This window comes from Carassius auratus, unplaced genomic scaffold (genome assembly GCF_003368295.1).
Source record: "Carassius auratus strain Wakin unplaced genomic scaffold, ASM336829v1 scaf_tig00216383, whole genome shotgun sequence".
Lineage (NCBI taxonomy): Eukaryota > Metazoa > Chordata > Actinopteri > Cypriniformes > Cyprinidae > Carassius > Carassius auratus.
In genome coordinates this window covers 1-25,668 of record NW_020528540.1, presented here as the reverse complement: position 1 = coordinate 25,668, position 25,668 = coordinate 1, and the positions used below count along the sequence as shown (strand labels likewise).

The following is a 25,668-nucleotide window of genomic DNA, read 5'->3' as shown; positions in this document are numbered from 1 at the left end:
TGCTAATCATGCTATAAACATGCTAGTGACATGCTAGCAAAATGCTAATCATGCTAGAGACATGTTAGCGACATGCTAGGAACATGCTAATCATGCAAGAAACATGCTAATCATGCTAAAATCATGCTAGCAGAATGCTAGTCGCATGCTTATCATGCTAGAAACATGGTAACAACATGTTAATGCTAAAATCATGGTAATCAAGCTAGAAACATGCTAGTTGCATGCTAGTCATGATAGCAACATGCTAATCATGCTAGAAACATGCTATGCTAGCAACATGCTAATCATGGTAAAATCATGATAGCAACATGCCAGTCGCATGCTAGTCATGCTAGAAACATTCTAACAACATGCTAATCATGCTAGAAACATGCTAGTCGCAAGCTAAGCATGCTAGAAACATGATAGCAAAGTGGCAATCATGCTAAAATCATGCTAGAAACATGCTAGTCGCATGCTAGTCATGCTAGAAACATACGAATCATGATAACAAGATGTTAGCGACATGCTAGTAACTTATTAATCATGCCAGTGACATGGCTAGTCACTTGTTAATTATGCTAGCAACATGCTTGCAACATGCTAATCATGCTAGAAACATGCTAGTCACATGCTAATCTGCTAGAAACATGCTAATCATGTTAGCAACATGTTAGTTGCATGGTAATCATGCTAGAAACATGCTAGAGACATGCTAGTAACTTGCTAATCATGCTAGGGACATGGCTAGTCACTTGCTAATTATGATAAAGACATGCTAGATACCTTGCTAATCATGCTAAGTACATGCTAGTCACTTGCTAATCATGCTAGCAACTTTGCTAATCATGCTAATGACATGGTAGTCACTTGCTTTTAATGCTAGCAATATGTTAATCACTGTCTTTAACTTTTAAATCTTTTAAACTTTTTAAACTTTTTAAACTCTTTAAACTTTTTAAACTTTTCACATTTTCAAACTTTTCAAACTTTCTAAACTTTTCAAACTTTCTGGTCAGGCTTTCTCAAGCCAACCTAAAGTTTGTAATTTAAATAGCATGGGTTATCTTAATATATTGATTAATGACATTGTATAATAATATTACACCACCCAAATATTTAGGCTACTACCTTCTTATTTCCGTTGGCAGTGCTTAGGCTACTGGCCATTACGGATTCGTGTAGCCTGCATTAAAAAGTCTTGAACAGAACATAACAGGATAAAAATATAGTTGATGACTAGACATAATCATTTCATGACTCTAGACACTTCTTTTTGAAGAAAGTGGCATAATACAGTGAAATATGTTCTTTAAGTACATAAATGTAATGTCCGTGTGCAAAATTCACCTGCTGGCAGTTTTAGGTGTACATCGACCTCTGGCTTTTCTAGGGTTAAATTCTGCATGACTTTATTAACTCGTCCCTTCACTTCCGGTTCTGTGGCTGCGGTTCTGAAACTGCTGCTGGATGTGCAGCTGAATACTATTGGCTTTCACAGAAGCATGCGTCACCCTTGGCCTTTGCGCTCTTTTATTCTGTGGGGATTTTGTGAGGTAATGGCCATGGAAAGACCGGTGCCCATGAAAAAGTGCATTTAATCAGGGGAAAAAAACAGATGGATTACTCTCTCACTAGTTGAGAGATAAATCAGTTCTGTGTCCGCATGATAGAAATCCACACAGAAGTTTTGGTCAGAGATGTGAGGTAAGGCTGTATTTGTTTTTAGCACTTGACAGAATAACGTCAAATGGATGTGAGCCTTCATTAACTTTTCATGGTTTTATGTTTTAAATTAAGCTAAGCATTTTAAAGTAAAAAATTTAATGATCTCAACTCGCAGGTTGAAATAGTGCAAAGTATTTACACTGCAGCTGAGGCTCAGTGTCAGTCCGCTGGCCATTATAACTTTTCATCAAAGTTCCCTTATCTAAAAATAAAGAATGATGTCCTCCATTATTTTTGATAGAATGAGCTACTGCTAATTGTTGCCAGTGATGGGTGACATCTTCTTGTTTACAGACTGGATCCTCTCTCAGAGCTTTACAGCTGAATCAGGCCCCATAAAATAGTCTCATAAAACACAATTATTATTTGAATTTCTGAGGTAACTAAGGTTTTCTGGTTGGTTCGTAGGGTGTTCCTAGGCTATTTTAAGTGGTTGATAAGGCGTTGCTAAATAGTTTAGTAAGAAGTGTCTAACATTAACATGGACGGCGTACAACTAACAAGACGACTAGAAAGGTAAGTTTGATTATCATTTTATTGTCCCTTGTGTGAAGTTCAGTGATTATTGTCCTGTTTATGTTTGTGCTTCAGTTACTGTATTTTTTACCTTCAAGAAGAACATTTATATTTTAAATTCTGTAAATTAGCGGTGGGTGATATAACCTCAAAATTATATCACAATATTTAAATAATATTTGTGATAATGATATTAATGACGATATAGAAAAAAATATGGAACAACATTTTATTGGTGATTGCAGCAGGCAGGCAGCAGCATTTATTAGTTCAAACACAATGAATGGCATTTTTCATCCTTTTCCAATGAGCTACTGTCACTGATGACCGTGTAGGTCTAAATCTATTGTCATAAGGTGGCAGAAGCAGCATTATAGTGCAAAACTTGGCCAAGTTACTTAAATATTTTTATTTGTTATAGTTAGTTATTCTCACAAATAGTAACTGAGCTAGTGACTGAGCTAATCATCATAAAAGTTACCAATTATCAGGAAAAGTAGTAACTATTGGATAACAAGAACCAGCTAGAAGATCAGCACTTTAGAGTTATCATCTCTCTATCTGATGTGAGCCAATTATTGGAACAGCTTGCCTCAACAGGGTCTTTCTAAGTGTTCAGCTGTGTCCATATTGCATTCATTCTTCAGATTTTAAAAAGCAGGGAATGTGTCTTATCTGTTATATCCATTGCTTCTGCATTCTAAGTCTTGCATTCGATGATGACTCACATAAATCAGGATTAAGACGAGAAAGTCAACTCTGAAGAAAGCAAGCATTTTAATGCTAAAAGATAATTAAAAGTCACTTAGAACTATAGAAAAAACAAAGGGCATGGAGAAATAAAGAGTTTGGAACTAACGGTGACATCAGCAATCACAGACAACCTGATCGTCTGAGAATACAACAGTAGTTAATGACAGACAAATCATAAAAGCTGTGAAAATGAACCCTAAAATACATGTCTGTAAAATCATCAACAACCTCCAGAAAGCTGGGGTGATGCTCTGTCAATCTACAGTCCGCAGGAGACTCTGACACAGAATTACAGAAGATACACATCAAGATGCAAACCTCTGATCAGCACCAACATAGAAAGGCAAGATTCTTCACAAATGTGAGTTGATGGACCGATGAGACAGAGGTGAACCTTTATCTAAATGATTGGAAAGCAAAATCTGGAGAAAAAAAGGGAACTGAAATGAACCTAAGCATACAAGGTCATCTGTAAAGATTGGGGTAGGCGGTGTCATGGTCTCTGGAACAGGACCTCTTCATTTAAATGATGACTTCATGTATGATGGCAGTAGCAGAATGAATTTGGAAGGGTGCAAATCATCTTGGCTACCAATATAAAAAAAATGCCACCAAACTCATTAGAAAGCAATTCATATTGGATCAGGACAATGTCCCAAAACACCCTGCCAGTTCAGTCAAGGACTTTATCAGGGCAAAGAAATGTAAAGTCTTAGATTAGTCTTAGAAGACTAAATATTAGCTTTTAATCTTTAAAACTTGACTTAAATTCAACTGTTCCAATACTTATGCTCACATCAAATATTGGATGAACTCTAAAAGTGCTGTGCTTTTATTGGTAAAACATGTATGTGTCGAAAGACCTAATAATAAAATTTGACATTCTGTAGTTTAGTCACATATTCACCTTTTAAAGAAAGCTATTTTGTCTTTACTGTTCCAATACTTATGGGGGGCACTGTATATATACATTTTAGCAGACATTATACCAACAAAGAACAATTTAACTTAAAATTAAGAGTTATTAAATAATATTTTGTGGCCATTTTTGAGACCCCCATCTTGAAGCAGGCTTGCAAACAAATTCAGCCTTGCTGAGCCAGATGGGAATTATTTTAAAACATTAGAAATATTACAGATCCCAATATGAACACTGTGTGAATGTTATAATAAATGTATTAATTAGAGCTGTTGTAATTATTATCATTAATTTTATTTAACAGAACAACAGAACATTAACTAACATTAATGAATGGTGATGGAGCTTTTATTTTGACAGAAACCCACAGGAAGTCCTCAGTGCTTCTATTTGTTGACAGCAGCCAGATTTATAAATTATTCTCATTACTAATTAGGGAAGATGCACATATCACATTTCACATACCTATTGATAATTCATAAAAGCGTTACTGAGCAACACTGTTTCAGCCCAGACTTCCCTCGCGGTTTGGACTGAAACCCCGTGACACAAGCTCGCACAGCGCTGCCTTGAACACATGCAGGTTGTGGATTTATTAGAAAACATAATGTTCTGCAGTTTAACTTAATTGTTTAAGGCCATGATTGTAATGATTTTGCTTATTTCTAGGAGAGTTTTAAATGCTCACACACTGCCATGATGTTTGCTGCATTAGTGCGCGCCTCTGTTTGATCGAGTCACTTCATTGTTCGGTAATCGGTACTATTTATTATGTTTTTTTTTCTATATTCGGCCAAATAATTTTGGGCTGCTGAAACTTTCGGTGCAGTCCCTAGTAAATGTGTATTTATTCTCAATATCATTGATATCGTGATATGACACTTTTATTTTTATCATGTAAAATGTAAAAGTTTGTTATCGTGGACGGTATGATATGCCGATATAAAAATTTATTATTACTAGTCTTACTAATATTTCAGAATCAAAGAATCATTAAAAAAAATACCTTTCAATTAATGAATAAGCAGGATATGTTCATAATGTTTTTATTTATGTGTGACATTTTCAATTATGATAAACTAAGACATCATGAACAATGTATCACTTATTATAGTAAAACATCGATGCTTTTGGATTTAAATATTTAACAAAGCATGCAAACAAACGGCCGCTTTTATCATGTTCGGTTTGTGATCGCACTAGTTCCAGTGACTTATTTATTATTCGTTTTCTGATAACTTCTCTTTGTTGGTGAAATGATGGGTGTGGCGAGTGGGGCGGGGCCGAGAGGCGTGGGAACGAGGAGTGAGGCCAGGTGTAGTGATTGGAGATGAGCTGCACCTGCGCCCCACCGTCGGTATCGAGTCCCACGTAGGAGATGGAAGGATATAAAACTGGAGCGACTATAGTGAAGGACGAGAGAGGACCAGGCCTGGGCCATATTTTATGTTTGCTTTTTATTTTGTGCGCACCAGTCGTCCGTGAGGGGCTGGTGCGCTGTTTTGTGTTTATGTTTCAATTATTAAAATGTTTTGATTGTCCGCCGGTTCCTGCCTCCTTCTTCCCGATGAGTAGGAAGTTAGTATCGTTACAATGGGGTTGCATGATGTTGTTTCTGAGAGGAACTGAGGAACTCTGAGAGGAATGTAGTCAACAAATAGGCCCTTCACTGACGAGTTTCTTTTGAGTCTGAATGAGAGAGATTTTCTCGTTCATGATTGAGTTGAACGAACTGGTACATCTCCTGATTCGTGATTGACAGTGATAACTCTAGTAATGGTGGGAACGAACTGTCTGACGAGCCGATGTCAAAAATAGAGCTGTTAATTATGTATAATTATAAATTCAGAGTACTAAACCACGACAGCAACAAGTCTGTGTTGACTGAATAACAATTTGTTATAAAGGTCATTTTATAATGAATTCAAAATTAAGACATGAAAAGTAAGGAGTGGGAATGGCAACTGAGCTGATGCGTGATCTTCTGCTGCCATCTACTGGAATATAATGATAATTTCATGTGATTGACACCTCAAAAGTTTTTGTTTTCCACCAGGATTTTTGTGAAATTTTTTCATGTCATCTCCATGAATGAAAAGTGAATCTTTAAAGTGAATTCTACTTAACAACTGTAGAGTTAAAAAATAATAAAGGCTTTTAAATATTGTGTAAGAGTTAACAGTCGTATCTGTTGAGAGTGCAACCACAGAGGCCAATCAGTGTTTAAGAATCTGCTCAAATGTTAGCAGGAAACAGACGGTTTTAAAATTTAAGTACCAACTGGTATTGTGGTACTTTTACACAACTTGGGATGCTATGATACTTCTCATCCCATATGATGGAACGCTTAATTAAAAGGCTTGATAGTTAAAGAAGGACAACAGCAAGAAGTTTGCAGGTTTACTTTTATTGTGGCTAATGGCATACTGACATTTCACAAGCAATTCATATTATATGATGACTTGCTACTGTGTCTGGATATTGTTCCTCACTCCTCTGCTTCTTTGCCCTGAAAACAAGAACATATGAGGGTCATTATGGCCTCACTAGACTATTTTATGTTTACGTGTGAGTTTCATGCAGAGCTCAACTTCCCAAGTTTAGATCCATTCCTAATCCCTAAAACACCTGAACCAGATATTCAAGATTTAGCACAAACTTTAAACTCAAAATTATTTTTATTTCAAAAATGTTGTAATTGACATACTTGCTAAAAATGTTACACTGAATTAAGCTTTATTTTCATTATACTGTACAAGATTTGAACACTTAAAGTATAAACTGCTTCATTTATTAAGATAATTTATTAGCAATCTAGTCTTTCGCAATATGGACAAGGTGATAGTCAACACCCATGTATCCATGTGGTGTAGTGTATTTTCTATGATAAAATCAGTGCTGTGTGAACAAACAACCTGATAACATGGGCTCCTAAAAAATATGGGCGCTTCATGCATCAAATGTGAACTGGGCCTAACTATATGTTTCTGGTATTTTGCTTATTTATGGACAAGGTTATGTACACAATTTCTGCTGCTTAAAAATGGCATAATGTGAAGTTTATACTAATTGTTATATATTTAGGTAACACTTTAGAATAAGGTTCCATTAGTTAATTTTAGTTAATGTATTAATTAACATGAACAAACAATGAATAATACATTTATTACTGTATTTATTCATCTTCGTTAATGTTAGTTAATGAAAATACAGTTATTCATTGTTAGTTCATGGTAATTCACAGAGCATTAACTAATGTTAACAAGCACAACTTTGATTTAAATAATGCATTAGTAAATGTTGAAATTAACATGAACTAAGACTTATAAATGCTGTAGAAGGATTGTTCTTGCTTAGTTCATGTTAACGAAAGTAGTTAACTAACATTAACTAATGGAACCTTATTCTAAAGTGTTACCTATATTTAATTTAATTATGAAAAGATGCTGGCAAAATTATTTTGCCTTGTGATTATTAGGAAAAAATCAATATCCATTATCAATCAACAAAATTGTTCATTGCAACCCTAATTCAATCACAATATTTTTCCAGTGCTGCAGTTTTTATTTCAGTGAGCTTCACGTGGATTAAAAGAAAAGTTGTATTGTAGTCGTTTATTCTGTCAGCCCCATTCTATTTTTTCCATCACTTGCCGGACCTCCAACAGAAGACAAGATTTTGCTAAAACATCCTGGTGAGAGACCCGTGAAATACAGTCAAGTTGTTTTGAGCTGAATAGTAGAACTAACTTAACTGACATCTTTGCTTTTTGTAGCTATTGTTCTGCCCAACACTGTTATGGTAGTATAATACTTTTGCCCATTGTCATCCAGACCAGCATGCATCACTCCATCTGCCCCCTGGCTGTCCGATGTCTCAGTGAACATCGCTCTAAAGTCAGGGCTGCAGAGAGGAAATGTCATAAATCAAAAAACTCTACCGACCTCAGTGTGTATCAGTCTCTCCTCTCTTCCTTTACTGCAAATGTCTTCACTGCAAAAACATCATACTACCACAACAAAATTAACAACTGTTCTGACTCTCGCACACTTTTCAAAACTTTCTTTTCTCTTCTTTGTCCGCCTCTACCTCCTCCTCCTTCGACTCTTACAGCTGAAGACTTTGCAGTTTTCTTCACAAATAAGACAAGAACCATCAGTAACCAATTCTCCACTGATGATAACTTCATAACAACTAATATACACTCTCTCTCCTCCTTCTCTCCAATCCTACTACTTGTTCACTTGATCATATCCCCACTCACCTCCTTCAAGCCATTTCTTCTTCAGTCATACCTTCACTTACTCACATTATCAGCACCTCTCTTCGCTCTGGTAAATTTCCCTCAGCATTTAAGCAGGCTTGGGTAAGCCCACTGCTTAAGAAACCATCTCTAAATCCAGCACCAAATCCAGAAAACTACAGACCGCTATCCCTTCTTCCATTCATTGCCAAGACACTTGAGCGAGTTGTGTTCAAGCAACTCTCTATGTTATTTGTACAGAACAACCTCCTGGACAGCAACCAATCTGGCTTCAAAAGCGGTCAATCAACTGAGACTGCTCTGCTCTCGGTTACTGAAGCCCTGCGACTGGCAAGAGCAGCTTCCAAATCCCCAGTACTCATCTTGCTGAATCTGTCTGGTGCTTTTGACACAGTTAATCATCAGATTCTCCTGTCCACCCTCAGAGAGTTGCGCATCTCTGGAACCGCACTCCTGTGGTTGAAGTCCTACCTCTCCGATAGATCGTTCAGGGTGTCTTGGAGGGATGAAGTTTCTAAGTCACAACTTCTTTGTATCGGGGTTCCTCAAGGCTCAGTACTTGGACCACTTCTCTTCTGCATCTACATGACGTCATTAGGATCTGTCATTCAGAAGCATGGCTTTTCCTATCACTGCTATGCTGATGACACTCAACTCTACTTCTCTTTCCAACCAGATGACCCGATGGTAGTTGCTCACATTTCAGCCTGTCTGAGCGACATTTCTAGCTAGATGAATGACCATCACCTTCAGCTCAACCTTAATACGACAGAACTGCTGGTGATTCCAGCTAACCCATTGCTTCACCCCAACTTCTCTATACAGATGGGTTCATCAACCTTCCAGGACAGCCAGAAATCTAGGAGTTGTGATGGATCTTCAGTTAAGCTTCACTGACCACATTGCTACAACGACCCGGTCCTGCAGGTTTGCCTTATACAACATTAGGAAGATTAGACCCTTCCTGTCAGAGCAAGCCACACAACTTCTTGTCCAAGCTCTTGTTCTCTCCAGACTGGACTATTGTAATGCTCTCCTGGCTCTTCCTGCATGTACTGTCAAACCTCTGCAAATGATCCAGAATGCAGCAGCGAGGGTTGTCTTCGATGAGCCAAAAAAGCTCACGTTGCTCCTCTCCTCATCAGGTTACACTGGCTACCAGTAGAGTAGTTGCTTGCATCAAAATCAAGGTACTGATGCTTGTCTAAAAGACGACCACTGGCACGGCACCAACATACCTAAACTCACTAGTTCAAACTTATGCACCCTCCAGAAACTTGCGCTCTGCAAGTGAACAATGCCTTGTTGTGCCATCCCAAAGAAGTTCAAAATCACTCTCACTGATCTTTTCCTGGACTGTGCCCAGCTGGTGGAATGACCTCCCAATCTCAAATTGAGACTTTACTCATTTTCAAAAAACATCTAAAGACTCATCTTTTTGCCAGCAATTGACCAACTAATACTAGCACTTACCTTTACTTGTCTTTCATATTCTTGAAATAGAATAAAAAAAAAAACATAGCTGCGAGTTCTGTGCTAGACTAACTGAGATTTGTCATGACATTTGTATACTGTTTTTGTTCTCTTGCTGATCCGATTGCTTCTATTGTTCTCATTTGTAAGTCGCTTCGGAGTGTCTGCTAACTGATTAAATGTTAAATAGTATGGGAGTATAGTATGTCGTGGTAGTATAGGTTTGACTTTTACCTTCCCGGCTTCACGGCTCTTGGCTCTCAGCTTGTTGACCTGGGACTCAGAGATATCAGCGCGCTCCTGAGCCTCCTCCAGCTCATGCTGTACCTTCCTGTACCTGGACAGGTGAGTGTTGGCCTGCTCCTCCTGTTAGGATAACACCAGATATCCAACCCCTTTCAGTGCATTGCACTCATGGCACTAAATGTATTGAATAGAAAATGTAAAAACTTCACACTTAGGACATTTGACATTAAACTTACAGCTTCTTCAGCCTGGCGCTTGTAAGCCTTCACTTTCAGCTGCAGCTTGTCTACCAGATCCTGCAGTCGGATCACGTTCTTCTTGTCTTCCTCAGTCTTTGGGTGTAAGTATTGTTCATGGTCTTAGTTGAACTATGTATATTGTAATGAAATTTAAATGTCTAAATCCAGTGTTTTACCTGGTAGGTGAGCTCCTTCACTCTCCTTTCATATTTGCGCACTCCTTTCACAGCATCTGCACCACGTCTCTGTTCAGCTTCAACTTCAGCCTCCAACTCATGCACCTTCAGTAGAGAATTATTTTTGTCACTTGTCAAATCTCTGCCATAGCCAGTTAACCTTACACTGTATTTAGCTTGTAATTTACCCTGGACTCCAGTTTCTGGAGCTGTTTCTTTCCACCCTTCATGGCAAGACTCTCAGCTTCATCCAGACGGTGCTGCAGGTCTTTGACAGTCACCTCCAGGTTCTTCTTCATCCTCTCCAGGTGAGCACTGGTGTCCTGCTCCTTCTTCAGCTCCTCAGCCATCATGGCAGCCTGAAATATGAGCCAATTCAAAAAAAACTAGACAATATAGACAGGAATGCCTTCCACGTAAGATCCCTTTGTGACCACATGAAGATAAACAAAGTTAAATGATTGTTAAATTTAGAGTAGATAAAAGAGAATGTAAGTGCTCACATCAGTGATGGCCTTCTTGGCCTTTTCCTCTGCATTTCTGGCCTCCTGGACTGCATCATCCACCTCTCCTTGAACCTGGACCAGATCAGCCTCAAGCTTCTTCTTGGTGTTAATAAGACTTGTATTCTGTGGGATTTAAGCAGGTAGTTTATGTAGTCTACATTTAACTAAACTCTGCTCTCATGTAAACTTAATTTGCTCAGGGTATAGTTTTTCTGTACTTGTGAGTGCAGCAGTCCCACACGCTCGCTGGCATCCACCAGCTCCTGCTCAGCCACTTTGCGGCCTCTCTCTGTTTGCTCCAGTGCAGCTCTCAGCTCCTCAATCTCTGCTTGCATCAGGTTATTCCTGCGCTCCACCATGGCCACCTGCTCCTTCATGTCCTCCTGTCCTCTGACAGCTTCATCAAGGTGCAGTTGGGCATCCTGTGGCAATGTTCTTTAGTTGTTAGTTGCAGGTCATTCTCAGTTAATTCATGTATAATATTATCATACATTTAATATGCGTTTCAATTCCTCATTCTTCAGAGAGATACCTTGAGTTGTCCTTGGACGTTCCTGAGCTGTTTCTGGGCCTCAGCAGCCTGGCGGTTGGCATGACTCAGCTGGACCTCCATCTCATTCAGATCTCCCTCCATCTTCTTTTTGACTCTCAGGGCATCATTCCTGCTCCGGACCTCAGAGTCCAGAGTGCTCTGCATGGAGTCGATCACTCTTTGGCTGTTCCTCTTGATCTGTTCCATCTCCTCATCCTTCTCAGCCAGCTTCCTGTCAATCTCACTCTTCACCTGGTTCAGCTCCAGCTGCACACGAAGAATCTTCGACTCTTCATGCTCCAGGGTGCCCTGATGGATAGTAGTCAATAGTAGGAATTGTGACATACTGACAGGAAAGTGATGTAATGCTCAACATGTTAGGAAATTAAATGATTTGACAGTTTTAAGTTACAATACTTCAGCTTCTTCAAGAGCAGCCTGGATCTCTGATTTCTCAGACTCCACTGTCTTCTTTGCCTTTTCCAGTTCATGAATGCTCTTTCCAGTCTCTCCTAGCTGCTCAGTGAGGTCAGAAATCTCCTCTAAAGGGTTTTAAAAAGAAGAATTGTAAAACTTTCTGTTTTAATGTGTCTTTTATCCTTTATTTACGAATAAAAGTGTAATTTACGTTGCAGATTCTTGTTCTCCCTCTTCAGGGTCTCAAGGTGATCAAGAGCTTCTTCGTAGGAGTTCTTCATTTTGAACAGCTCAGTGCTGAGAGAACGAGCTTCTTTCTGAGCACCTTCTAGTTCAGCCTGGCTTTCCTCATACTTCTGTTTCCACTCTGCTAGGACCTAGGAAAAAGGTACTTATTGTTAATTAGCCAAGTCTATGGATCCAGGTTTAGATTAGAAGATTATCTGCATCTTTTTCACTTTGTCAAAGTTTCTCTGCTTCTTGTCAAGGTTGGCAGCCAATGAATTTGCCCTCTCCACATCAATCATGAGGTCCTCTACTTCACCCTGCAGTCTCTGTTTGGTCTTTTCCAGTGAGGCACACTTGGAGTTCACCGCTTCAATGGATTCTTCAGCATCCTGCAGACGCTGGGCAAGCTTTTTCCTGAAGAGAGTGATATTAAATGATGAAATATTACTAATATTTGTGAAATTAAATGTAGTGTGCTGGAGACATTGTTATTTACTTGGATTCCTCAAGCTCCTCGGTCCGCTGGATTGCATCAGTCTCATATTTGGTTCTCCATTGGGCCACCTCACTGTTGGCCTTAGACATTCCCCGCTGGAGTTCAGCTTTGGCCTCCTGCTCCTCCTCATACTGCTCTCTGAGCAAGTCACAGTCATGACGGGCAGACTGAACCGCATGGGCCAGAGCATTCTTGGCCTTGAAGTCAAAAGTGAAAAAAACAATCAGCTATACATAGTACCAGATAATATATATATATATATATATATAGTAGGTACACACCTTAACCTCTTCTTCAATATGTCTCTTGAGTTCCTCAATCTGTTGAGTGTAAGCCTGTTTGACTCTTGTCAGTTGAGAAACAAGGGCTTCTTTCTCTTCCAGTTGACGGCTAAATTCACCTAGTATGAGACACTGTATAGTTTATCAAATAGTCACAGAAGAGTTGTATGATGTCAGTAATGCGGGGTTGAATCACTTTTGTTTTTGCACAGTTCTGTGGCATTGTGTGTATGGTATATTTAGTATTTACATACCATTTTCAGTTTGGAGCCTTGCCTTCTGGGCATTTAAATCATTAAGTTGGCGTACAAACTCATCATTTTTTGACTTTAGCTCACTTGCTTGGTCTTCTATTGTACGGCACATCTTTTCAAGGTTTGCCTACATAAATTAAGAAATATCAAAGGTTGGAAATATCAAACTTTGGAATTTCTTTTGGAAATTGTTAAAATTTCAAGCTGCTAAAGTTAAAGTAGTTTTGTAAAACTGATAATAGATCTTTAAGTTTTAAAAGTTTTCACAAGATTGTACCTTTGCTTTAGCCACAGCCTCCATGTTGCTTGTCAGGTCATCAATCTCCATCTTGTATTCACTCTTCTCCTTCTCCAGCTTCTGCTTGACCCGCTGGAGGTTGTCGATCTGTTCTCCGAGTTCAGCCACACTGTCTGCCTGCTTCTTTCGGAGAGCTGCAGCTGTAGCTTCATGCTGCAAGGTGGACTCCTCCAGATCACGACGCAACTTCTGGAATTCAGCTTCACGCTTCTTGTTCATCTCAATCTGAGCAGCAGTAGCACCACCAGCTTCCTCAAGCCTCTCGCTGATCTCTTCAAGTTCCCTGGAGAGATCAGCTCTCTGCTTCTCCACTTTAGCACGAGCAGCTCGCTCTGCCTCAATTTCCTCTTCCAGCTCCTCGATACGGGCCTAAAGAAAGTATAAAATAATTTATTCAGTGATTCAGTGATGAGGATTTTCAAAGCTATGCATCTACGTCACAGTTTCACACAGAAAAATTATGGTTGCCATTACTTGAAGTTCTTTGATCTTCTTCTGAAGCTGTGCTCCCAAAGACTGTTCATCCTCAATCTTGCTGAGAAGCTGACTTATCTCAAAGTCCTTCCTGTTTTTAATGTAGTTTTTTTGTAAAATGTGCAAGATACTTATTAATGTGCAGTTGTGCAAAATTATAACATCTGATATCCACTCACTTTTTGATCTTCTCATCTGATTGCTGTTTGTCATTCTCCAGGTCCATTATGGACTCCTGGGCCAGTTTCAGATCACCCTCAAGCTTTCTCTTGGCTCTCTCAAGGTCCATACGGAGCTTCTTCTCTTGTTCCAGTGAGCCCTCAAGCTATTGTGATAGAAACCAGAGCAATAAAATATGAATTGGCAGAAATATTAATTTCCTAATGATTCGCGGTCTTGTTCTAATGCTGAAATTCTTACATCGTCCACTTGCTGCTCAAGCTTTGTCTTAGCTTTAGTCAGAGTGTTGACTTTGTCTTCCTCTGCCTGAAGGTCATCAAGAGTCTGCTGGTGTGCCTCTTGGAGGGCTTTCTTCTCTTTGGTCAGCTTGGCAATGCTCTCATCCTGAGAGGCCATCTCCTCTGTCAGGTTTTTCACCTACATGGAAGCATTGTTTACTGCTTTCATTCTCAAGAACCTGAATCACAATCAGCAGTATGAAGATAGAATACAAAATACTGACTTTATTTTCTGTAGCATGTTTCTCCTTCTCCACTTTTGCCAAGGTGAGCTCCAGGTCATCGATGTCTTTCTTCAGCTCGGAGCATTCATCCTCCAGTTTCCTCTTCTTGGCAGTCAGTTCAGCATTGATTTCCTCCTCATCCTCCAGTCTCTCGTTTGTCTCTTTGAGTTTGGCCTCGAGCTGGATCTTGCTTTTGATGAGCCCTTCACATCTCTCCTCAGCATCAGAGAGGTTTTCAGATTCCTGTTCATTCACATGGATATCGTTTATTACTTATGCTCATAGCTATCGGATCCATATTAGGATAAATAAGAACTGAAATACTCACAGAAGCTACTTGCAGTTGAAGGTCGTTTTTCTCCTGAATAAGTGATACCATTTTCTCCTCAAGCTCCTTCTTTTTAGCTAATGCCTTTGTTAAATCTTCTTTCATTTTCTCAAAGTTCTCTTTCATTGCTGCCATTTCTTTCTCAGTCTCTGCACTTTTTAGAAGAGGCTTAATCTTGAAATACAGCTTCATCCATGGCCAATGTTTGACATTCATGAAAGAGCGGATGTTGTATTGGATGGCAAAAATTGACTCTCTGTGGAAGCGAGTTTTTGTTTTTTGTTTGTCCAAAATCTTAAGCTTTATTTATTTTCTTGTTAATCAAATCATTTAAATTTTACTCACCTCCTCTCCATCATCTTTACAAACTCCCTTCTCATGAGGAAGCCACGACAAAGAGCCTGAGTCATGGTAACCAGCGTTGCTAGTTTGTCATCTCTCATCTCCTCAAGAGTACCCAACAGACCAGCTTTAAAGAACACCTGTACAAATAAAATAATGTACAAATAAAGTAGTATGTTTAGTAGTATGTTATGGAAGCCATTCCATGTAGATTTGAGTTTAGTCATTTGTTGTTGTAGCTCACTTTTGTGTGTCCAAACTTGTATTGGGTGTGGTCAACATCAATAGAGCCCAAGAGTTTCTCTGAAGCCTTTTTGTTGTCAATGAATTGTCCCTCAGGGATGACACTAGCATTTAATACTTTGTATCTAGAGGACATTTAGGGGAGAGTCATGCACTCAAAAAAAACCTCTTTGGCTGAACATTATTAAATCATGGAGAGTGGTTCCACATTTTTGTACCATGTTATTTGAACATGAATAAATCAAGTTATTAGGACATGTCTACATTTAGTTGAGTTTACTCAGTTTGCTTTAATTCATCCTACATGAAATATCTGAGAAGAGATAATGTGTTTACATCATGTAGAAGCACTGTCCATGCAAGTTTAGCCAAAGAGCTATACAAACATTATAAGATATTACTTTTCTTGACACATATAATGTTAGTTGTTGGTGGTTTAAGGATGGTACTATGTGTACATCATGCACTAGCACTCTCATTGGAGAAGTTTTTTTTTCAATTAAAGTATATTAGACTTTTCTTTTTAGTCCTCAACCCAACCAGACACTCCTTTACCACAGTGGTAACTCGCACAAAATACACCAATAGAAAGTATTTTAAAATCACCACATATTAGAGCATTAGACATGAAAAAGTCCCTGTTATTACATCTCTCTAAAAAATGCATAATATAACACTTTATTTCAACATTTTCTCTCCCCATATCCAGTTTTGTTTAAAGCATGATGGGAAGTTTAAAACTTATTTTGAGGTACTTTATTAGGGTGGCCATATGCGCCATTCATACGGGACACATCCCAGCCAGTATTTTAATAATGGCTAAAATATCCAGGTTTTTGCTATTTGCACTGTGCAGGTTGATCGTTGTGTAACATTCATAAGAGCTACAAAGAGCAGAGCAGACAGCTCCTTATGATTTCGAATCTCTTTCACGTGTTTGTTCGTTTCATTTGACTTGAAGCATTGTAGCGCACTGTTTTTTTGGATTTGTGCGCAGCGACGCTTCAAGTCAATCGAACGAACAAACACATGCGCATATTTGCATCGCTTTGATTGTTCCCTCTAGATCTCACCTTCTCACAAGCAGCCCCATGATTGGTCGATTATGTACAACACCTGCATGTTATTGGTCAACTGTTATTGGGTAGGTGCTCTGGATGTTTTAGCCAATATTAAAATCCTGGCCAGGACATGTCCTGTATGAACGGCATATATAGCTACCCTATACTTGATTGAAACATGTTCTTTCAAAATGGAAACATCGAGTTAAGCCAAAAAGCAACCATTTCAAGTCAGTTTAAAAAGATGCAGTCATGAGCTGATGTTTGAATGACAAACCTGATGTATGGTGGTAAATCAAAATGAACTGTTTAAACGTCACGTATCATAAAAATGTGACTTTTCCAGGCTTTAAGTACTATAATCAGGTCCTAGGTGCATCTAACAACCAAGGAAACGTGAAAAAGTTTAATCCAGTAATTTTTTTGGTAAGCCTTTTCCTCCAATCATCTGAAAAAAACACGTGCATCTGGTTTAGCTTCCTTTTTGACGTGGCAAAGGGATCTCATTGTAATATTATTGTCCCTTTATCTGTAAGTATCCACCCATGGTACCATCATTTTGATTTTGCAAGCAACAGTGGTGTACCAGCTTTAATACCATGGTGAAAGTTTGAGCAAAACATGCTAACTGTTCTGTCTTTGGTTTCACAGATGAGCACAGAACACTATTTAGAGTCCCAGCCTCAGAGGAGACAAGAGAGCAGTGGATTTAATAATTTATTTACTATGTGCTGCCACACAGATATAAAATAAATATGCAATTTATTTCCCAGCTGTTTAGCTTCACAGACATAACTGACTTGTTATGTCGTAAACTTGTGTGTGAATATATCTAAAGTAAGTGTAAACTAATATGATTTAAAACGCATGATTTCAGCATGATAAACACGATAAACAGAACTAAAACAGATGGTTTTAGCAGGTACTAGCTGTAATGGTGCAGCTCTATTCTGGAAAAGGGGGCGGGGAGCATCAGCTCATTTGCATTTAAAGAGACAGGCCCGTAAAACAGTGTGTTTCTGCTTCCACTCAAAATAGGCATTTTCAAAGTGAAATGGTAAATGAGGGTAGTATTTTGAGCTGAAACTTCACAGATAAATTTTGGGGACACCAGAGACTTATATTACATATTGTAAAAAAATGCAAAATATGTCTCCTTTAAATAAAGTGAACAGCATCAAAAATATCTTTTTTTTTAGTGTTCTCGTGAAGTATATAAGATGGGTATGAAAAGGTGATGCATCATCTCAAATAAGGAGGTTGCAAAAAGGTGTCTTTACCTCTGCTTGAAGTCACCGTAGAGGATTCTGCTGGGGAAACCCTTCCTGCAGATTCTGATACCCTCCAGCACACCATTACACCTGAGCTGGTGGATAACCAGGAAGTTCTCCATCAGACCTGCAATGCAAATGTTTTTAAGGTTCCAGAGATATTTTCAAAACTTTCATACATTTGAGTCTTCAGAGATCAAGTTTACCTGGAGTCTTGGACTCATTAGGAATCAAGCAGCGCACAAAGTGAGGGTGAGTGCTCCTCAGGTTAGTCATCAGCTTACCCAGGTTCTCCTGTGGAAATGTTTATGCCATTTATTCCAGTGTTTAATAGAGAAGACATTCACATCCTTCATTAAAAGAGAGAATCTGTTTACCCTAAAAAGTGCAGACACCGTCTGGAAGGAACCACCCTTCTTCTTGCCTTTCTTTCCGCCACCGCCCTCAGCTGTTTTATATCAATAACATAAGTTTTTTTTTTAATTTGTTGATATTGTGTTGCATTCAATTAACCCCTTCAATCAACCTCAATTTAAATATTGTTGAATCTAATTGTTCTCTTGCATATATTTACTTCATACTTTGAAACCTTTTTAAATATGTGACCACATAGATGGCTGCATTTTAAGAATCTTATTATTTTCTCAGTTTTTGTATATGCATGGGCCTTGTACATAATTAAAACACAAAGTCATTGAGGAAATGCAAATGTTTGTATGTTCATACCATCTGCTCCTGCATGTGCGACATACAGGAAGGACAGCAGTTTCATCGATGACTTTTGGTAAAGTTGCACCACAGAGTCGTTCAGTGGATCCTTGTTCTTGTCCAGCCAGCCGACGATGTTGTAGTCCACAGTGCCGGCGTAGTGCACCAGAGAGAAGTGGGCCTCGGCCTTACCTTTGGCAGGCTTGGGCTTCTGGAAGGCAGCAGTTTTACCCAGATGCTGATCATGCAGCTTGTTTTTGAAGCTTGTGTCTGTAGCCTTGGGGAACATGCACTCCTCTTCAAGGATGGAGAAGATGCCCATTGGCTGTTGAAGAAATATACAATCTCAAGTACAGACACAATGTGAATAGTAAATTTAATTTACAGAATTTCCTCTTACCTTCTCAATGAGCTCAATGCAGGCAGCCAAGTCCATACCAAAGTCAATGAACTCCCATTCAATGCCTTCTTTCTTGTATTCCTCTTGCTCCAGAACGAACATATGGTGGTTGAAGAACTGTTGCAGTTTCTCATTTGTGAAGTTGATGCATAGCTGTTCCAAGCTGTTGAACTGATAATTCAACAAAAGCAAGTTCTCACTGCCTACTGCAATCTTTTATATCTTGATTCTTACAGAGACATTAATGACTGATGCTCACATCGAAGATTTCAAATCCAGCGATGTCCAGCACACCAATGAAGAACTGTCTAGGCTGCTTCGTGTCCAGCATCTCATTGATTCGGACTACCATCCACAAGAACATTTTCTCATAGACAGACTTGCAAAGAGCAGAGACTGCGTTGTTCACCTGAGAAATTCAAAGATCAGTGTAATTGCTATTAGTGTAACTTTCTGAAGTATGAATGTCTCTTATGAATGTTTTTGGGACATTTCTAGTTTTTTTTTTTCATCTATTGAGAAGGTAAGTGATCACCTGTGGTACTGTCTGGCCTTTGGTCACCATCTCATTCCCAACCTTCACTCTGGGGAAGCACAGAGCTTTCAGCATGTCAGCGGAGTTGAGGCCCATGAGGTAAGCGATTTTATCGGCCACTGAGGACATACAGATTTATGAATTATTGTTGCTAATGGAGTCCATGTTTGCATGCTAATAAGTGCTAATAAAACACCTTACCCTCAGTGCCATCAGGTTCAGCCTGCTCCTCTCTCTGCTTCTGTTTGAACTTCATGTTCCCATGATGCATCACAGCACCTGTTAGCTTGTAGATGCTGAATTTCTCATCAGCAGTGAAGCCCAGAATGTCAATGGCAGTCTGTTTTTACACAGACCAAATAAATTGCAAATTATTTGCTATAGAGCCAAAAGAGAAACATATTTCTTGTTGTATGTCATGCAGTATTCAGGGTATGCTGGTGTTTTTCTGATGTTCATTTCCTGAGAAATATTGCAAATAATATGAAACATTACCACTACTACTAATAATAATGCAGCTGTCCACATACATCTGTGGCAATGAACTCCTCCACATCATTGATGCTCTTGACAGTGATTTCACCCTGGCTGATCATTGGATAGTCATAAGGGTTGGTGGTGATGAGCAAGGCCTCTGTAAAGAGTTGATGTGCAGCATGTTAACAGTGCTCTTACACTAGGAATTAACTGAAACACACAATCCTGTGGATTTCTCACCGAGCAGCTCTGGCTTGTGTCCAGTCATGAGCTGGTAGAAGATGTGGTAACTCCTCTCAGCCGACAGCTGGAATGTCACTCTTGACTTTTCTAACAGATCTTTCAAAGAAAAAAAAAAAAAGAAAAAAAAAAGATATTTGAGTCCAATTGATTGATCCCTCCATTACCCTCCAAATAAAAAATGTTTGGCTTAAAACAAGTTGACTCACAAGTTTCAATATCAGCTGAGGCCAGTTTTCCAGTGGTCGCAAAGTGAATTCTGATGAATTTACCCTACAGAGAGGAAATATTCATCTTAGATTTTCCCATATTTGGAATTTGAACTGAATTTGTATAAAGCATTTCATTTGACTTCAGTAACTTACAAAACGAGAGGAGTTGTCATTCCTTACAGTCTTGGCATTTCCATAAGCCTCCAGAAGAGGGTTGGCTGCAATGATTTGATCCTCTAGCGACCCCTGGTGAGTATTTAAGTAATTTCATCATGTAGAATTATTCTGTCACTCTACTTTGGCTGTTGCTTGATTTAGTCACCTGCATTTTGCCGGGGACAGGTTCTGCCTTCTTGGGTCCAGATACAGCAATTGTCGCAAAGTACTGGATCACACGTTTGGTGTTGACAGTCTTTCCTGCACCAGATTCTCCACTGAGTAGATGTGTTAAAGATGGGAAGTTAGAAATGGCTTGTTTAATAAATTTTCTTTTATGTAAATACATTAGCTTTCATGTAACTTCTTTAAAACCATAATCGTCAGGCACTACATTTACACGCACATTTAAAAGCCACATAAGATGTGAAACATGCTTTGTATGTACATGCTTTGTTTTAGCAGCATGGTCTTAAACTTGTATATTTCCAATACATTCCTTTTAGAATAATGTTTTTGAATTGACGTGCACGTAAGCCACAGCTTACTCTCAATCAAATTAACAGCTTTTACTTTACATTTCATAGTGCTGCTTTCTGCAAAAAGGGTTAGGGTTAGGGTAATAAGCAGTTTTCTCACATGCATTTAAAAATAGAACTACTTCGACAAAAAACATTTAACTATCATAGTCTACTTACGTAATCAGGATAGACTGATTCTCCCTGTCTGAAACAAGTTTATAGTGTTATTTTAAGTGAAACCACTAAACAGATTTTCCCACTTTTTTTTTAATTTAAATGATAAATTTAACAAACAAAATAAAGGCAGGCTCAGGATAAACACAAAATAAGCACACTTCATCCTTAATGTGTTACTGCATGCGATTCATTTTACCAATCCATAATGCATTCAAATTATTTAATGCCGTTAACGCTAAATTACTGAAGCACAATTTGTATTCTAACCCTTTAACCCAATTGTCCTTCTCTGCTTGCGATCAGATCAATTTAATCTAAACTCCGGTAAAGTTTTCAGTCCAAAGATCCGGAAAGCGAATGTGTTCAAACAATCCGTCCAAAACAGTGCTAATACAGAGGAAATCAGGCTGATTACATTAGAGATTGCAGAGCTCTGTCATAGTGATTGTCTTTGAAGAGCATGAGCCCTCAAACGTCACACTGTGTGAAGTACAGACTGAACGGATTGTCAACATCCCACCGCTGTATGGCCAGATGAGATGCAAACTACAGTGTCTCGACTGGATAACCAGTCTCGCTATTAAAGTTTTAATAGATGAAGACTGCAATCAAGGTAAAGTTGATTATACAAGCTACAGGTAGTCCAAAATGCAGCAGCTAGAGTCCTTACCAGGTCAAGAAAATATGATCATATTACCCCAATTTACAGTCTCTGCACTGGCTACCTATTAAGTTCCGTATCAGTTACAAATTATCATTACTTACCTATAAGGCCCTAAATGGTTTAGCTCCTGCGTACCTAACTAGCCTTCTACCACGCTACAAACCCATCACGCACGCTAAGGTCACAAAACGCTGGACTTTTGGTCGTTCCTAGGATAGCAAAGTCCCACTAGAGGTAGAGCTTTTTCACATTTGGCTCCCAAACTCTGGAATAGCCTTCCTGATAATGTTCGGGGTTCAGACACACTCTCTCTGTTTAAATCTAGATTAAAAACACATCTCTTTCGCCAAGCATTCGAATAATGCATCTCTTAAATTGTGAGTGTAGTTGTATCTGATCAAATGTGCATTTTTATTCATTAGCTTGGGTTAACTAATTAATTTTACTTTGTTGGATCAGCAGCTATGCTAATGATGTCTCTATTTGTTTCTATGTTTGCCACAGGATCTTAATCCCGTGTTAACTAGGATTTACACAAGCTCCAGTCTGGATCCAGAACACCTGAGAAGAGATGATGCTGACCCTCAGAGGACCTCAGATGATGCCTAAACCTTAAATTAAACAAACAGAACTAACAAATATTGCTACAAGTGTGACTGCATCATATAATAATTGCTGTTAATAATGTTCATCGTCTGGCTGACTACATCTTGTATTAATTTTGTGTGCTGTCATACACACACAAACTGACAGTCACCACTTATAAGCTACTACTAAATATTGTAGAAACATAATTTTCTGTAAAGTTGCTTTGTAATGATTTGTATAGTAAAAAGCATTGTATTTTTTTTTTTGGCATCTCCATGTGGCCCTTTTCGTTTTAGTAACTTGACAGTATACATATGTATACATATTATAACATTTTGATTTTGTTTCTTTCAAATGTGCTTATAGGCCCCTTTGGTGTCCTTTTGGAGTTTGTAAGTGTCCTTTTTTGGAAAGACATTTAAATTTATCTTGAAAAAAGCTTGCCAAAAAAAAAAAAAGATTTTTGAGAAACACAAAATCAAAAGTTTTGGTTTACTTTGGTGGATATAGCAAATGATTACAAAATAAATATTTGAAACAAGATAAATGGTCTATGCTTAATTTCATGAAGTGTGTGATTAATCACAGAAAAAGGGTGTGATTTAATTAGATAAAAAATGTAATTGATTGACAGCCCTACTTCTAAGCAAATCTAATTATTTTATTTGTTTGCTAATTGGATTGAAAATTTATATCCCCACTTACCAGTGAGCATGAACTGGTAGGCGTTGTCGGAGATGGAGAAGATGTGAGGTGGGGCTTCAACCCTCTTTTTGCCTCTGTATCCAGCCACAACAACTGTGTCGTACACTGGGAGCCACTTGTAGGGATTGACAGTGACGCAGAACAAGCCAGAGTAGGTCTGAAAACAGAGATAGAGAGTCCAGTTTTCAGGGCTGTCGCCCTATACTAGGAGTAAAACATGATTACTCAGACTTACGTAGATATCCATGCTGCATAACGCTCTTAAGGTTATAGAGCACAGTAGGCTCATTGAGGTGGGTCATCATGGCCAATGTCCTCAATTTTGTCAAACTTGGGAGGATTCATGGGAAGATTTCATCTTCTTTTACCGTGAGTGTCTAAAAAGTTTTCAGCAAGGGTGAGATATTTACTAAAAATTTATATGTTTTATTCACGTGGACATAGCATCATGCAAATTTGTTTTACAGAAGATCAACACTTTTTCTGAGTGTACTTACTTTCCCACAGAGAGTTTTTGACAGTAGCTTTGCCACCTTCTTTACTAATAAGAGTACCCTTGAGGTATATCTCTTCTGGCTCTGACACGAAGAATGCCGTTTGGCATCAAAAGGGGCAGTCTGAGCCTCGATTCTCTCTCTTTCTGGCTTCCGGAGGAAAATAGCCGCCGGGCCGAAACACTCCATTTCACCATCTCCCATGATTTCGGTTTACTGTGACAAATGACAACAGAGAGAATGTTTTAAAGAAAACAGTCTCACAACATGGTATAATAAGTAAGGTGGCGCAGCTGTGGCCTAATGGTTAGAGACTTGGACTTGTAATCGGAAGGTCGCAGGTATGAGGTTGCTCGCCGGGTGCTGGATATATAGCTGCGCAATGCTCCAGGGTGTGTTCACTTCTCACTGCTGTGTGTGTGCACTTGGATGGGTTAAATGCAGAGCATCAATTCTGAGTATGGGTCACCACACTTGGCAAATGTCACAACTTTCACTTTCACTAAAGAGAACAGCCCGGAAAATTGCAGCGCAGCTGGAAGAAAACAAAACTAGAGGTATTTCGTATTGCTTGGCGGGAAAGTAACCTATCCTACAGAAAAGCATTAAAATGGCTAGATCTGATTAACTGTCATCTCTTTTAGAAGAAAACAAACATAACCACAGACATTCAATACAGTGTGGCTAAATTAATGAAAAATAAAGCATCTACAAGTGTTGACATTTCCCAACAGCACAGCAGTAATGACTTTATGAACTACTTTACTTCTAAGAATCGATACTATTAGAGATAAAACTGTAACCATGCGCCATCAGCTACAGTATCACATCAGACAGTGCACTATAGACCCCCTGAGGAACAGTTCCACTCATTCTCTACTATAGGAGAGGAGAATTGTATAAACTTGTTAAATCATCTAAACCAACAACATGTATGTTAGACCTATTCCATCTAAGCTCCTAAAAGAGGTGCTTCAGAAGTCATAGATCTCTTCTGACTATTATTTATTCCTCATTGTCATTAGGATATGTCCCCAAAACCTTCAAACTGGCTATTATTAAGCATCTCATAAAAAAAACACAACTTGACCCCAAGGAACTAGCTATTTACAGACTGATATCGTATCTTCCTTTTGTGTCCAAGATACTAGAAAAGGTAGTATCCTAACATTTATATTCCTTCTTAGAGAAAAATGGTTTCATGTGAGGATTTCCAGTCAGGATTTAGACCGTATCATACTGAGACTGCCTCTCCTTAGAGTTACAAATGACCTGCTATTTATCATCTGATCAGTGGTTGTAATCTTTCTATTGGTGCTATTGGATCTTAGCCCTGCATTAAACACAATTCAACACAACATTCTTTTGCATAGACTAGAAAACTTTGTTGGCATTAATGGGAAGTGCATTAGCATGGTTTAAATCATACTTATTTGAACTCCATCAATTCGTAACAGTGAATGAAGAGGTATCATATCGATCACAAGTGCAGTATGGAGTACCTCAAGGCTCAGTACTAGGGCCGCTACTCTACATGCTTTATATGTTACCCTTGGGAGATATCATCAGGAAACATGGTGTTAGCTTTCACTGTTATGCTGATGATACTCAGCTCTATATTTCTTCACGGCCCAGCAAAAATATACCAATTTGAAAAACTAACAGAATGCAAAGTCGATTAAAAAACTGCATGACGAGTAATTTCTTACTGCTAAATTCTGAAAAAAAAACAGAGGTGCCTTAAAAAACTATAGGACCTAAAAATGGCATGTAATAACCTAGAGAACACTGTCTAAAACTTGATGGCTACTTGGTCAATTCTTCATCATCAGTTAGGAACCTAGGTGTGCTATTGATAATAATCTTTCCTTAAAAGCCATGTTTCTGGAATTTGTAAAACTGCATTTTTCCCTCCCAAAAATATATCTAAATTATGGCCTATGTTCTGAATGTGAAATGCAGAAATGTTAATCCATGTGTTAATGGACCTCAAGGTAGATTATTGTAATGCTTTATTGGGTGGTTCTGCACGCTTAATAAACAAACTACAGCTAGTCCAAAATGCAGCAGCAAGAGTTCTTA

At 38.6% G+C, this 25,668-nt stretch overlaps 1 protein-coding gene across 1 annotated transcript; it reads right to left on the bottom strand.

The window, feature by feature from the left end:
* Window positions 1-6,285: 6,285 nt before the first annotated feature.
* On the bottom strand, window positions 6,286-23,254 carry LOC113097724 (myosin heavy chain, fast skeletal muscle-like). The gene is made up of 37 exons (XM_026262978.1): window positions 23,093-23,254; window positions 21,136-21,163; window positions 20,604-20,715; window positions 20,435-20,527; window positions 20,279-20,342; window positions 20,070-20,168; window positions 19,883-19,986; window positions 19,554-19,692; window positions 19,353-19,471; window positions 19,077-19,226; window positions 18,818-18,988; window positions 18,436-18,742; window positions 18,087-18,157; window positions 17,916-18,003; window positions 17,719-17,836; window positions 15,379-15,502; window positions 15,138-15,274; window positions 14,793-15,048; window positions 14,465-14,707; window positions 14,203-14,379; window positions 13,962-14,107; window positions 13,783-13,873; window positions 13,288-13,677; window positions 13,011-13,137; window positions 12,757-12,875; window positions 12,476-12,672; window positions 12,210-12,393; window positions 11,963-12,128; window positions 11,752-11,876; window positions 11,335-11,643; window positions 11,021-11,224; window positions 10,800-10,925; window positions 10,485-10,655; window positions 10,297-10,401; window positions 10,118-10,213; window positions 9,870-10,001; window positions 6,286-6,407 (listed from the first exon to the last, which is right to left on the bottom strand). The coding sequence occupies exons 1-37, from the start codon at window positions 23,100-23,102 to the stop codon at window positions 6,387-6,389; spliced, it is 5,319 nt and encodes a 1,772-aa protein (XP_026118763.1). The 5' UTR covers window positions 23,103-23,254; the 3' UTR covers window positions 6,286-6,386.
* Between the last annotated feature and the right edge of the window lie 2,414 nt (window positions 23,255-25,668).

Excerpts from the sequence above, each read along its gene's own strand:
- LOC113097724 (XM_026262978.1), bottom strand. Across the intron at positions 18,989-19,076 it reads CTGGATTTGAAATCTTCGAT|TTCAACAGCTTGGAACAGCT; the intron begins GTGAGCATCAGT and ends TTGAATTATCAG. Across the intron at positions 13,138-13,287 it reads AGGCTGTGGCTAAAGCAAAG|GCAAACCTTGAAAAGATGTG; the intron begins GTACAATCTTGT and ends TAATTTATGTAG.